Source organism: Patagioenas fasciata, chromosome 11 (genome assembly GCF_037038585.1).
Source record: "Patagioenas fasciata isolate bPatFas1 chromosome 11, bPatFas1.hap1, whole genome shotgun sequence".
Classification (NCBI taxonomy): Eukaryota; Metazoa; Chordata; class Aves; order Columbiformes; family Columbidae; genus Patagioenas; species Patagioenas fasciata.
In genome coordinates, this window is record NC_092530.1 from 5,920,734 (window position 1) to 5,935,197 (window position 14,464).

General features: G+C 57.5%; 1 protein-coding gene across 3 annotated transcripts; it reads left to right on the top strand.

Annotated features, from left to right (window-relative positions):
* Positions 1-28: 28 nt before the first annotated feature.
* On the top strand, positions 29-8,857 carry LOC136106365 (uncharacterized). 3 transcript variants are annotated; one of them, XM_065846699.2, is made up of 8 exons: positions 29-933; positions 2,535-2,705; positions 3,537-3,657; positions 4,488-4,663; positions 5,627-5,805; positions 6,225-6,378; positions 6,665-6,786; positions 7,788-8,857. In XM_065846699.2, the coding sequence occupies exons 2-8, from the start codon at positions 2,651-2,653 to the stop codon at positions 8,574-8,576; spliced, it is 1,596 nt and encodes a 531-aa protein (XP_065702771.1). In that variant the 5' UTR covers positions 29-933; positions 2,535-2,650; the 3' UTR covers positions 8,577-8,857. The 3 variants fall into 3 exon arrangements, with proteins under 3 accessions (XP_065702771.1, XP_065702773.2, XP_071669470.1); XM_065846701.2 differs by lacking the exon at positions 2,535-2,705; XM_071813369.1 differs by lacking the exon at positions 2,535-2,705 and having other exon boundaries at positions 7,791-8,857.
* Positions 8,858-14,464: the final 5,607 nt, after the last annotated feature.

Here is a 14,464-nt window from a genome sequence, read left to right on the forward strand (position 1 = left end):
ATACCCCCGGTCTGCACTCGTGCTGTGGGGTGCACCAAGGCTGCCCAGCACCACCAGCTGTGGGCACAGGGCAAGGACAGCAGTGGAGGTGCTGGCGTCTGACCCAAGGGTGGCACTTGGCCGCTGCTGGGCTCTTGCTTTAAAATGCCTGGATTTGCAGGGTCTGCTCAGCTCCTGGCAGAGCCAAAGGGTGCAGGCTGTGCTGCACTCAAATGGCTCCATTGGGCTTGTAGCGGTTGCACAGCGTTAGGCTCCTGAAAGCGTAAGCCTCGCTGCTTCTCTCCAGTGGGCTGCCGAAGGCTTGGGGCTCACAGGGCGATGCTGAGCTGTGCCTGGGCTCCTTGGGGACCGAGCGAGGCACACGGTCTCAGGTCTGTGTGCACAGCCCACAGCGCTGATGTTGGCAAGGATAAAACCTCCTGATGTGGGCTTTGCGGGGATATCCTGACCCTTATCTGTACTGCCACGTGTCACCCCAGGTCCTGACCAAATCTCTGTGCTGTCTTCTGCTCCCAAGCCGTAAAGGTCCCTGCAAGGGGGCATGTGGGCACTGGGTGCAGGGACGAGCTCCTTCTCGCCACTCGCTTGCAGAGGGCAGTGCTGAGCCGGCCCAGGGCTGCCAGCGCTGTGAGCCCGCGGCCAGATGAGACATCATCAACAAGGAAGGAAGGAATAAAAAAACTAACCCATGAAAAGGCACAAACCACCAAAGCCAAATCACGTGCCGTGGGATGTCCCTCACAGCCTCCCCGCTGGGTGGCACAGGGGCCACGGGCCTGTGCCCCAGCTGGAGGGAGCCTGCGAGCCAAGCACACCCTGGTCGGAGCCTAACGAGGGGCTGTGGAGCTGAAGGCGATTGTTTCACAGAGCGTGGTGTTTGTTCCAGCGGGTTCCTGTTGCAGCAGGGCCTGGTGAGCAGCTGCATGGCCCAAGGTAGGGGACGGCTGATGGTCCGTGGCGGTGCGGTGACAGGCAATGCGGGCGGAGGAAGGGACGTGGGGAGGAGGGGGTTTAATCTCTGCGCTCTTGCCTGACAGGGTAGCCACTAAACCATATTTTTACAGAAGCTGCAACACGGGGAGGGGTGCTGGGTTTTTCCCCCTGGCCGAGGCAGATGGGGACCGCATGTACTGGCTCAGCAGGGGCTGGCAGGGACCGTCCTGCGGCCACCCTCAGTGATGCAAAAGTACTGGCGCCATGTGCTGCCCTGGCCCTGCCGGCACAGGCAGCCGGGTCCCAGGGTCTCCCCGGGGAGCTGACCTGCTGCTCTGCACCTCTGCAGGTCTTGGGAACAGTCCTGGAGGCCCCTTCTCCCTCCAGGGAGAGCTGCCCACCGCCCTCGCCAGGGAGCTGCTGCGGAGCTGGAGGGCTCGTGCAGGCGTCAGGGCAGTGGGACGCTGTAAACCCCCACTTTGGCTCTGGCATTTTGGAGGTCTCACTTCAGGGCTCCGAGCCCTTGCCCATGGTCTGCAGATGGCCATGCCCACTTGCTGGCTGCTCTTGTTTCCAGCTCTGAACACTTGGAAAGGGCAGAAAGCATGGGGAAAGCATTTTGTACTCACCTGCCAAGGTAGTTGCACTTGTAACGTTAACATAGAGTCAGTATAAAGCAGGTGGGAGTAAGCCAGTGCTATGGATGTCCAGTCCAGCCAGGGGGATGATGCCATCCATCTGCCTCCGAAGGTGGCCCTGGGCTCCCCACCTTTGCTGGGCTTCATGTCCCAACAGCCAGGAGGTCGGCACTGGTGGCCTCAAAGCCTTTGCACGCCTCTCCCTGGAGAGCAAGGTTGCATCTGTAACTGGCAAGAGCTGGGGAAAGGAGTTCCCCAGTGGCCAAGTGGTGGGTCAGGCCCAAGGTAAGGAGCTGCAGGCTGGGTCCCGGAGGGAGGGAGGGGGCAGCGGGGTGGTACCATGTCTCAGTGCTGCTCCAGTGTCCCCCAGGCTGCACAGGGCTCCGACACAGGTGCCTGGTGGGACCAGCCTCTGCTGTGGCTCAGGCAGACTGAGGACCCTACTCAGGGCACAGCACCCCAAGGGAGGCACATCGGGGTGCCCTGTTTCGCCTGGCCGGATGCTGCCACACGTGGTACCGAAAGAGGCTGGGGTGTCCTGCAGCGGTGTCACTGGTTGTGTCAGTCTGAGTCGCGCTGGAGCAGGGCTGAGTCACCACTGGTGTGGTGTGAGCATCAGCTCTCTCACACCCACCCCACAGTGACACCGGCAGTGGCTTCTCGCTGCCTTTAGGGAGGGACAGAAAGCCGCAGGGGATTCGCTAGAGGAGAGTGCAGCAGGAGGTCGCTGCACACCTGCACAGAACTGTGGCAGAGTGGTTTAGTTGCCTGCTGTCCCTGCAGGCTCGTTTGTCACCACTCATCACTGCTTGTCACCACTGGCCTGAGGGCACCTGCCCTGCTGCTGCTTCACCCCACCCCGGGGCAGGGGTTCCCCACCACTCTGCAGCATGCACTCCATACTCGGTGTGCAAGGTGGCCCTGCCCACAGCTCCAGGGAAAAACACATTTTTCTAATACCAGGTCCCAGCTGCCCGTCGTGTTTGCGGGTGGCAGAACAGCTCCAGCACCCCTGTCCTCTTGTCACAGCACCCAGAGTGGCAGCGTAGAGTGGGGGCAGATGGACGGGGTGTGGCGGGATGAGCCCTGCCCTGAGCCTGCTCCTGTCCCTGGCCAGCTGCACCCTGCTCCGGGGTAAGTCCAGGGGCTGGGGGGCGGCCCTGGCTGCAATGTGGGGAGAAGCGCTGGGACACAGAATCCCAGAATGTCAGGGGTTGGAAGGGACCTGGAAAGCTCACCCAGTGCAATCCCCCCATGGAGCAGGAACACCCAGCTGAGGTTCCACAGGAAGGGGTCCAGGCGGGTTTGAATGTCTGCAGAGAAGGAGACTCCACAACCTCCCTGGGCAGCCTGGGCCAGGCTCTGACACCCTCACCCTGAACAAGTTTCTTCTCATATCCAAGTGGAACCTCCTGTGTTCCAGCTTAAACCCATTGCCCCTTGTCCTGTCACTGGTTGTCACCCAGAAGAGCCTGGCTCCATCCTCCTGACACTGCCCCCTTCCATATTGATCCCCATGAATGAGTCCCCCCTCAGTCTCCTCTTCTCCAGCTCCAGAGCCCCAGCTCCCTCAGCCTTTCCTCACACGGGAGATGCTCCACTCCCTTCAGCATCTTGGTGGCTGCGCTGGACTCTCTCCAGCAGTTCCCTGTCCTTCTTACTGTCAGACCTACAGAAGGTACCTCCGGGGGGAGGGGACCAAGTGGTCTTCAGGGTGTGATGAGAAAGAAAACCCCAGGGTCACCAGCAGCCAGGTCAGGGTGTCGGTGCCTTTGAAGGGACCACAGATTGGATGCTCCAGGATGTGCAAGAGATTGACGGGATGCAAGTGCTGAGCAGCCAGCCCTTGCCCGAGCCTGGCACAGGGTCGGTGTTTACCTGTGCGGGACTGGAGGCGGTGACTGGCCATAGAGCAGGGCCCGTGGACCAGAGCACCGCAGCCTGACCCCCTCTGCTTCCCCCCAGGGACGCTGCTGCCTCCGTGGGACGTGAGGCTGGAGGCACAAAACTTCCACGTCCGCCTGCTGTGGGAGCCGGACCCCGGCTGGCCTGGCGGAACCGCGTACCAGGTGGAGTGGAGGAGACGGTAGGTGAGGCGGCGGGCAGGAGCGGGCAGGGTGGCTTGTCCCCCCTGACCCCGGCAGAGGGCCGGTGGGGAGCCCTGATGGCCAGAGGATTGTTACCTGTCAGTAAATGCCATGGAGTAACAGAGCAGCGGAGCTGGCAGGGACCAGCTTGTCCAGACCCTCTCCAGGCAGGGTCAGCTCAGGGCTGTGTGCTGTTGGGTTTTGACCGCCTCTAAGAATGGAGTCTCTACAACCTTCTTGGGCAACCTGTTTCTTTTCCTGGTCACCCTCACAGCAAAAAGAAAATTAAAAAATAAAGGGAAACAGTTGCATTTGGGCATTTGTTTTGGGTGTTGGTTGGTGTTTTGGGTTTTCGTTTTGGTTTTTTTTCCTTATGCTTTAATGGAATTTCCTGTGTTTCAGCCTGTGCCCACCGCCTTTTGTCCTTTCAGTGGGCACCGCTGAATCACTGAGAAGTCTTCATCTTCTTTACTCCATCCTGTTGATAAGACCCCCCCCACCCTATGCCACCTTCTTTTGCCTCCCTCATACCACAGATGCCTCGACCCCTTGGTCATCTTTTTGGCATTCTCTTACACTAATGTGTATTTTCTTGTAGCGGAGAGCACAGGCCAGGGCACAGCCCTCCAAGTGCCATCCCACCAGTGCCGATGAGAGGGGCCTTGTCTTGCTGGTGTTGCTTTTCCTAATGCAGCCCAGGATGCTGTTGGCCAATATCTGTGCTTTCCCACACTTTCCATTCAGACAGGATGGCAATGGCTAGGCAGCCTTCTTTTTTGGCTAGGAAGGTGCCAAAAAGGAGAAATCCCTGCATTTTGTTTATGGGCAGAACCAAGGGCTGGACCAAGGCAGATGCCTGCTGGGGGAACAGCACCAACTCCTCCAGGGTGTGTGAGCTGTATTTTGACGACATCCACAATATCTACTGGGCAAGGGTGAGAGCGGTGGCCGGAGAAGAAGTGTCCAAGTGGGCCTATTCCAGCGAGCTGCAGCCGTACAGAGACAGTAAGCACCACGGAGCTCCTTCAGCTGGGCTCCTGATCTTCACGGGGGGCCAATGGGGAGAGGGGTCCTCGGAGAGGTCTGGTGGGATAGTGTAGGAAATCATACAAAGATACTGGTGAGAAAAGTGCCCTGAGCCCCTGGAGGAAATGGGTGGGAGTAGAGGTGCTGGAGAAGGGCTGGGTGAAGAGCAAGGGGTCAGAGGAGGTGACACAGTGAGGTGAGGACCACGGATTGGAGGCCCCAGGGCACTGACGCGCTATGAGAATTTGGGCCTCTGGAGAACACACCAAGATGGGGTAGGAAAGAGGATGCCCCTCCAGGACTGACTTTTTAAAGCATTCCCTGTTCATCCCTGCCACGGGTCTGGGAGATGCTGGGGAGTACATTTTTGTTCCAGCAGGGTAAAGCTGGCTAAGGCAGAAGTCCCTCTGGCACTGCCTTAGTCCTGGCTGCTGCGTGAGTGAGGTGCGGGCACGTGTCTCTTCTCAGTCACAGCCTGGCTCTCCTGTCCATAAAGGGGGAAGAAAAAGACTTCAGGACCTAAGGTTGTCACAATGAAATGAACATGCAAGCGGCTAAAATAGGATGTACATCAGCTTTTTGGGTTCCCTTTTTCATTCCCTCTGCATCCAGCTGGCATGGAAATAGATAGTCTTGGCTAAAAGAGCCATTGCTGCACTCCGCAGCGAGTCTGTGGCCGTTGTGCGATGGCTCAGCAGCTGGAGGTGCCAGCAGGTCTGTCCTGGCCCCCATTGGTGTGGCTAGAGAAGGCAGAGCAGAACTGGCTGCCATTTCTAGAGCTGGTTTCACAGCACAAAGTGCCATTGGGCTAGACCTGAGGAAGTTTCTGTGTTCTGGGAGTGGGACATCCATCAGAAAAACAGCACTTCTAGGGAAATGAGATGCCTGCCTTCTGTTTTGAAGGGCTTAATTTTCGTTGTTCACTTTTTCCCCTCCTTACAGCAATTGTGGGCCCGCCCAAGTTGTCCTGGCTGCTCCAGGGTCAGAACCTCAGTGTAAATATCATCATGCCACTCACTCCTTACCGAAGCAAAACTGGCTCTTACAAACCGGTTGACCAAGTGCTGCAGAAGCTGTGGTACCAGCTGAGCCTGTACGAAGGGGATGTGCTCATCCAGCAAGTACGTGGTGGGTTGGGCAAGGCTCGGGGTGCACAGCGCCTGCAAAAGCTTTCCTGGTGCAGCAGAGATGCCGGTGTCCAGGTGCACTGGTGTGGTGGTGCCTGTGCCCGTAGATTTGCCCCAGCCCTGCCCACACACAGCAGTGCAAGCGGCCGTGAGATGCTTTGCACCCCCAGTTTGGGGCTCGCAGCCTGGGAGTGACAGGAGATCCCTTTCCTCTTCTAGTCTGCATGAATAAGATAAACTTGCACCAATTTCTGTTCAGATGAAAGCACGCAGTAAGCATTTAATGAGATGCTCTGAGACCTGAAAGCCTCCTGGGGTGAAGGAACAAGTGCTGGAGGTGCTGGGGAGCAGGGAGGGTGGAAGTGGAGCAGTGCACAGACCCCACCTAGACCACGCATCCCCTCTGGTTCCAGGTGCCCTGCAAACGCAGCGGGGGGGAAGCATCCTGCACCTTTGAGCACCTGAAAGCCAGCACGCGGTACTGTGTCCGGACAACAGCAGTGGGCATGGCTGAGGAGCAGAGCCGGGAGGCCCAGCAGTGCGTGGTGACGCTGGCGGGCCCTGCAGGTGGGAGCTCTCTCGCCAGCTCAGGCACTGCAGTTGCATCTCAGGTTCTGCTTGCAGCATGAACATGTGTGGAGATGTGGGGTTAGGGTTAGTGGCCCAGCAGTGCCCTGTGGGGACCTTCCTGGGGAGGTGCTCACTTGTCATCTGCCTTGGGCTTTCCCCACATCTCCTCGTTGAACACCCCAGCGTGCCGCAGGGGCTCTGGCGAAGCGCTGATGTGGGGTGGGCTGGGGGATATGCCGTCTGGGGTCCTTCCACCCCTCAGCCTGTTGTGACTTCCCGGCAGGCTTTTCCTGGGTCCTCATCCTGCTGAGTGGTGTCTTCCTGTCACTGGCCATGGCTGGAGCCTGCATCATCTATCTGTACATCTCCCCCAGCCCGTCGGAGATGTGCCTCCCGAAAACGCTTGTGAGTGAACAATCCTCCTCCAGCCTCTGCCCCCATGTGCCATGGCCGAGCTGGGGTCCTCTGAATTTGCAGGGGGCTCAGCACCTCCTTCCCTCCACCTCTTGCAACATCAGATGTCTTGTTGCCCAGGTGCCTTCCCCACTGTCCGACCCGCTGTACCCACAGGCCTTGCTGCATGGGAGAAAATACTTGTGGGGTGCATCAGTCAGCCATGGGTCACACTGGAGCAGGGTGTCTCGGGCAGCAGGGAACCTGCAAGCACAGCCCTCCGTGTTAGGACTCTCTTGCTCTAGATGCTTGGCTGTATGTGCATCTCAGAGAGCTTGAAGGGGAGAAAGAGGGGGAGAGAATCAAGCATCAGGGCTGCTGTCCCGGGACAGTCTGGCCTGGGTGAGACTCACCACTCTGTCCTTGGGGTAAATGAGGCTCAGAGATTCTCCCAGGGCTGCAGCCCTGCTGAGCTGATCCAAAAGGTGTTCTGAGTCAGCAGGACTGAGCTCTGTGGAAACAGTCACCAGGACAGCCCTTCTCCCCAAGTCCCAGTTCCTCTCTGCTTCCCACTGTTCCAGTGCTGGGGTGGCAGCAGCAGCCTGTGTTGAGCAGCTCTGGGGACAAAACCAACTTGCTAATCTAAAGATGTCCCCTGTGCCAGTGTGGAGAGGAGGTGGCAGGCTGCTCTGCCTGCCCTGGCCCAGCTCAGCACCAGGGCCCTTTGTTTTCCTATTCTTCTGGCTTCTGCGCGGGGGTTGCGGGGACCTCTGAGCTGGTGACAACTCTTCCATCAGCCCCTGACAGCTGGAGCGTAGCTCAAAAAGCAGCAGTGTGACAGCTGCCGTGACTGTCCCCCTGCAGCAGATGCCCTGTGCTGCGATGATTAGAGCCCTGTCTGCATTCCTTCCAGGTGTGAGCACGAGCTGTCCAGGACCATTCCCTTCCTCGGGGTGTGCGGGTCAGGACGTTTTGGCAAGCTGAGGCTGACTGCTGTGCTGCTTATTTCCCAGCAGGCTCTCCGGAACAGGGAGTTGAGTGTGACCATCGCGGTGCCCACCCTTGAGCTGATGGAGGACTCATTGACCCTGCTCCTGCTGACCGTGCCCCCCTCCCGTGGGCCACCTGCTGCTGAGCAGACACCCACAGTCCAGCTGCTCCTCGGAGAAAGCCTTTCTCAGGACACCAGTGGCTACTGCGCCAATGGGTTTGGGCCAGAGCACCTGGAGGGAAGGGACCCATCCTGCACCCACAGCCAGCTGAGGCATGCCTTGGGGTCCCAGCTTTCATCGCGGCTGGAGGAGGATGGAGAGGCATGCCATGCGGATGGTGTGCTGGAGCAGCCAGTGCTGATGGGGCTGACCAGAGACAGCTACACAGGTGACAGGGACTACCAGACATCCAAGACGTGGTGCTCTCTGCACCTCCTGCTTTATTCTAAATGCCAGTGCCTGGCCCTGGGAGCCAGCAGCTGTGTCCCTCTGCCCACAGCTGGCAGGAGCTCCAGCTGCGAGGACCAGCAGGAGAGCCCTGGCATGGCAGGGCGCTGGGTGCTGCTCAGCTCGGTGAAGCTGCCAGCCAGCGAGGAGGAGGATGGAGGGCAGCTCATCCGTGCTCTCCAGCCGCTGCATGGCCATGGGGCTGAGTCACAGCCGGGTGACAGCAGGGAGCAGCAGGGCGAGTTGGAGCAGGCAGCACTGGCTGTCTCCCTGCCCGGCCCCTGCCAGCGGCCCCCTGACATCCCACAGGCAGCTCCCTTCTCCGGCTACGAGCTACGGCCCCCGGTTGCCAGTGAGCTGTAGCAGACAGGGACACACTGGGAGCTCCCAGCGCCTGAATCGCAGTGTCCAGCAGAGCTCAAGGTGCTGCCCAGAGCTGCCCCAGCCACAACAGCTGCCTACCGGGACCTCCTTGTGCCTTGCTGGGGACAGGACCGGACAGGTTCTGGTGCGGGCAGGCATGGGCACGCTCTGGGCACAGTTGTCATGGATGGGCAAGATAAACATCTTCAGAGCTTCCTTCTGTGGCTTTGGTGCTCTTGGACCAAAGCATAGGGAATACATATCGAAGTTGGAGTCTCAAAGATTTGATCAATTTATCCATCTATATGTGTGTTTATGTGTCTGTACAGTCTATGTACTAACGCAATTTATGTATATAGTCCAGCCCCACCACCGGTCCTGAAGGTCTTCACATGGTGGCATGGCATTTGCAAAGAGTGATTCAACAGGAGCATCAGTCAAAGCTGCCCTGTTGTTTGTGCCATTAGACTCTGGGAAAGAGCCACATCCTGAGCCTAAGGTCCTCCAGCCCAAGCGAGGAGCATGCACCGTGCCAGCCCAGGCTGTGCTGCACCCGCCAAGACCTGCGCTGTTTGCTGGGAGGGGCTGACCCAGCACCGTGGGACCAGGCTGTCTCCATGCTGCCTTGTTGGGTGTGTGGCACAGCCAGGGCCTTTTAACAGCCTGACAGGTCTTTAAAGATCAAAAGAAAAACAGCTCTTTTCTGAGTTTCTGGCAGGGCGATGGTGCTGGGATCCCCGCGGGTGATTCAGGTGAGTTACTCACCAGCAGCGGGGACTCGCCGTGGCCCAGGGGGTGGCTGAGGCAGCTGCGATGTCCCTGTTCTGTATGAAACAGCGTGCAGAATGGAAAAAGGCAAAAGGTTTGTGACCTTTCAAGATGCCATTTAGCAGCTGAAGTTTCCGAGTGCATGTGAGAGGGGTTTTTTCCTTCACTTCGGAGGTGCGAGTGGGGCTCTGCAGAGCCACAGTGAGAATGATCCTCACTGCGGGGGTGAAATCCCGGCATGTCCCGGCATAGGCCTGCCACCACCCATCAACGCGGAGACTGGCCACTACTTCTGGTGCTGGCTGCAGGCCCACAGCCACAGCCTTGTGCCTGGAGGTATTTGGTGCGGAGGTTTGCGAAAGCTCTGACTCATGGTGATCGATCGGCTCGTTCCTGGCTGCGCTCCGTGCTGTTGGCAGTGTTTGCAGCTTCTGCTGGTACCAGATCAAAGCAATGAGAGGAATGCAGCTGAAAACAGCTCTTTATTAGAAACAGCAGTTTTAGGACTATGCAGGAGGGTATTTCTTATTACTAATTCTCAGAGAGCTGAGCTGCCAGACTATAAAAGTATTGGGGAGTAGAAAATTGCTATGCGGGGGCTAATGGGACTTTTACAGCTGCCATATATGAAACATAACACCTAACAAACACAGGGAAATGGCAGCTCCTGAAATGATGGGGAGAAATTAAGCTCTAATACTCTGCAGGCTGCCAGAACAAAGGAAGATCCTTATTTGTCTTTAAAAGTCATGGAGGGCAGAGATGCAGAAAGCAGCATCTCGAGCTACTGCCCCCGTTAGATCTGTGGTGGCCCTGTGCCCACCCTGCTCTGCCCGCTCTCCATCCTGCCTGCCGATGCTCTGAAACAGCCCAGAGCCACCCCAAATCCTTGCAGCCATCTCAAAATGTGTCTGGTGTGTGTCTGTGTCACCTGGCAAGGGATCTGGGACTGTGAGGCCACCAGCACACTGAGTGAGGCTCTGTTATCCAGCCACCCCCATGCAAGGTGCCTTTGTGACAGGCTCTGTAGCTCCAGGTGGATCCCTGGCATGACATGGAGCAGCGGGGCCAGAGCTGTCCTGCCAGACCCCATCCTTCAGACCAAAAAGGCTTCACGGTTTCATAGAGTCACAGAACAGTTTGGGGTGAAGGAACAGTCCCAGCTCCCCCAGTCCCCCCTGCCATGAGCAGGGACATCTTCACCAGCTCAGGTTGCTCAGAGCCCCATCCAACCTGGCCTGGGATGTCTCCAGGAATGGTTCATCCACCACCTCTCTGGCCAGCCTGGGCCAGGCTCTCATTCCTCCCTCATGTCCAGCCTGAATCTCCCCTCTTCAGCTGAACACCCCAGCTCTCTCAGCCTGTCCTCCCAGCAGAGCTGTTCCAGCCTCGGATCATTGCTGTGGCTCCTCTGACTCCTCTCCAGCAGGTCCATGTGTGTCCTGTGCTGAGGACCCAGAGCTGGACCAGCACCGCAGGGGGTCTCACCAGAGCAGAGCAGAAGGGCAGGAATCCCCCCAAACATGCTGCCCACATGGTTAGGGTTAGGGTTAGGGTTAGGGTTAGGGTTAGGGTTAGGGTTAGGGTTAGGGAGCCCACGATCAGATTGGCAGGTCTAAGCCACGATGTGACGCAGACCGGGCTCCTGCTGCATCTCTCCCCTCAGTGCTGGACCAGCAGGCCAGATGTGTGGTCCCAGCTGCTCGGCTTGGCTGGGAAGCCCACTGGGGTGTGAATGGGACTGTGGAACCCCCAAAAACCAGAGACTGCGCATAATGTGTTTGGAGCACATGCATGGAAAGGGCTGATAGGCTACAGAGATGTGAGTTTGTTGGTTCAGACCTGGGTGATTTCTCCCCATGCAGGAGCTTTCCCATAGCTCAGCGGGTCAGGGCCCAAGCCCTGGGTGCTGACCGGTGACGGGGATGCCCAGGTCTTCCCAGGGCCAGGCTCTGGGGCTGGGAGGCTGCGGAGCAAAACTGTTCCCACTCCATGTGCTGGTCTGGGAGTGCCCTCATCTGGGGACATGTGGCAAGTGTCTGCACACGGGAGGTGCCATGAGCACACAGGAGGCGCCATGAGTGCCCTACTGAAGCTGACCTGACAGAGCCATGTGTCACCCAGCTCTGTCACCGCGTCCCCTTGCTCCACAGGATGAACTCCCCTCTGTTGGATGGAGGAGCCTGACAGCTCACCCGGCACTTCCCCGCAGCGGGCTCAGACAGGGTCAGTGAGACATGGCCAGTCCTTGTGCTCTCCATCCTCCTGGTGCACACGTCAGGGGTTTTCTGGTCTGTGGGCAGGGAATGGACAGGCGGCTCAGCTCGATGCCTTCCCGCTCCCCTCGCACTGCTGCGGGCACGCCGGTCTGTAGCTCTCTGCCCTCTAGACCGGGTGCACATCATCTCATGTGAGGCACACATGAGTTCGGAGGGGGTTTCCATGCTTTCTCCCCGGGGGCTCTGCTTCCTGCCCGCGTCCTGACAGCAGAAGCGATGAGCCTGCCTGCGGGATTTTTCATCATATGGCATGAAACCTTGGATCCAGGCGATGGGAGCAGCTGGAAAACAGGCTCGATATGGATTTTTGTCAGAAGAGAGGTCCTAGCTGAGCAGCGTGCCCAGTTGGGATGGATGAACATCTCACCTCATCTGTCTTTCAGTCTGATCTGTGTCTGACAGACAAGGATTTGCAGAAAGAAGTAATGATCTCTTGTTAATGCACTTTCAACCACTTTATGAAAAATGAAGGCCTGTGGCTGGGCGTGCAGACACTGCTGTCTCCCTGTTTTGTGGTCAGCAGGGTCGTGGTCAGTCTCTTGGTTAAAAACCAGATGCATAGGCTCCCAGCACCCTGCCCAGTCGTCCTTGGGAAAGACACCCTCATGTCACAACCCACAGTGGAGAGGACAGATTAGACTGGGAAACATGGATCTCCCACCAAGATTTCAAAGAGACTTTCCCTGTGGCACCTCTGAAGCAAGTACCACTCAACCTGGTGAGTCCCAGCATTGGTAGAGGTAGGAAAGGGCACCAAATAAACTTTTCTGTCACCTCTCCTACATGAATAACACCCAAGGTTGATTTGCAGGTCCCAAGAGCATCATCTGATGTCTGTCGGACTCCTCCTTGCTGCTCTCAGGAAGCATGGCCTTACATGAACAAGGGTGCGAGCTGCTGTCACAGCAAAGGTGGCCTGGTTGAGGCCACCAAAGGGACCGATTTCAGCTGGGTTTCTCTGAATCAAGCCTTCCAGGCAAAGAGATTTCATTAGAAGCAATTCCAGTTGTCTGATATTACAGTGATTTGAAAGTGAAGTTTGTGAATAAGATGGGGACTCAAATGGGAGCTGGAGAAACCTGGACATGGGAGACCTGGGCTGACACAGTGAATGGCTGGGGTCTGCCTCTGTACCCGCAGGTTTGGAGAAGCGTGTGCTCCACCTCGGTGTTATTCTCCCAGGAAAGCCATTTTTCGTGACCCTGTCTCGTGGATGTGACTTTGGGACACTGGCTGCAAGGCCTCCATCACTGGCTCCCTTTTTTTCCAGAGAGAAAAAATTGTTTAACACTATGCCAAAACCACCCACGCTCCAGCCCTGGCTCCGAATTGCACCACACTCGTGCTGCTGTGAAGCCCGGCCCAAGTCCCTTCAGTCTGCTGTGACGTGCTGGCCTGGATGTCCACAGCAAGGGCAACTGGGACTCATCAGTCGCCTGGAGCTCGCACACGCATTCTCTAGAAGGGGGAGTTTCACTGCCAGCTGCTGGGACAAGGCGAGGAGCTCCTCTCAATGCCAGCAAGGTCAAATACTGTTCCAGCAGCTCTGAGATGTGAAAGACCTGAGGTAACCCTTGGGGAGGAACATCATGCAAAAAGAAAGTGTGGATCCTCAGGTTTTGTCCAAATGTTGGCCCTGTGTTCTCTCCTGATCCTCCTCCAGGCCCCACCAGAGGCATGGTTAACCTGCCCAGCCTCCCATAGTGTTTCCTCCCCCAGCATGGCCACAGAAAGCAGTGCAGCTTCTGAAAACCCAGCCAAGCATTTATCAAGCATCCTCATTCAAGAGTGACAGAGACTGAGCTGGGGGAACAGCAAGGCCAGTCATCTCCTGTCATCAGGATGGATGACCAACCCAGCAGAGAAGACAACCCACCTGATGAGAGCATATTGATCACAGAGAGCTGGAGGACATAAAAGAGAACTGCCTTACAGTTCCCGACTCACAGGCTCTTAGGAAATTGGTCCAGGCTTGGAGAAGCAGAGAAGATGCCTTCCCAGAGGATGATCATCACCTTGGCGGTACTGCTGGGGTCTTGCTGCCTCAGCGCTTATCCTGTCTACCCTGAACACAACAGTGCCCAAGGTAAGGACGACTGACTTGGGTGTTTGTGCCTGAAAGCCAGGTGGAGTGTGTCCCTGTGCGCCACTTCATGCCTGGCACTGAATGCTGGCTCAGACCACGTGGCTCGTGTCTGGTGTTTCGTGGGGGCTCAGCTGCTGCGGACACGCACAGCAAAGCAGCTTTCTCTGGTTTCTCTCTGGGTAGAAAAATCCTCTGTCCTGGGGAGGGTTTTCCCTGGTGTTGTTAGGGGTAATGTACGTCCAGCAGGGTTACACCCATTCCTAGTGTGACCAGGCTGGACAAGAGAAGACCATGCTGTGCCTGGGGCACTGCTTGGGCTGTTGTGATCTGCAGACAGCAGAGTTTGGGTGACATGTCCCGGTATTGTGGGGTGACAGACAACGTTGCCCTGGGAGTCAGCCAGCCTGGGGTGTACAAACAAAGCATCCCTCTAGTCTCAATATTCTTCTGACTCCCTCCATTGGAGATAAGGGAATTGCAGCTCCCGTGCAGAACGAGGGGTGTATGCTGGGTGGCCTGGTACAGTCTGGGACGAGGTGAGCTCTGCCAATGGTCACAGGGATAGTCAAAGGCTCCCCAAGAGCCATGAGACCCACCACTGGATGCTAGCCAATTGCCCCAGCATGGTCCTGTCCTGTGTCCCTGTATGTGGGACAGTGCCCCATGGGAGCGCAGCTGGCAGAGCCAGCATCTGCTGTGCCTGGGGCTGATGACACCTGTTCACATCCACCCTGTGGTCCTGCTCCATACGTGCT

Bases quoted from the DNA above. Each gene is read 5' to 3' on its own strand.
- LOC136106365 (XM_065846701.2), top strand. From the start codon at position 732: ATGTCCCTCACAGCCTCCCCGCTGGGTGGCACAGGGGCCACGGGCCTG. The intron at 934-3,536 runs GTAGGGGACGGC...GCTTCCCCCCAG, and splicing joins GAGCAGCTGCATGGCCCAAG to GGACGCTGCTGCCTCCGTGG. The intron at 4,664-5,626 runs GTAAGCACCACG...CCCTCCTTACAG, and splicing joins GCTGCAGCCGTACAGAGACA to CAATTGTGGGCCCGCCCAAG.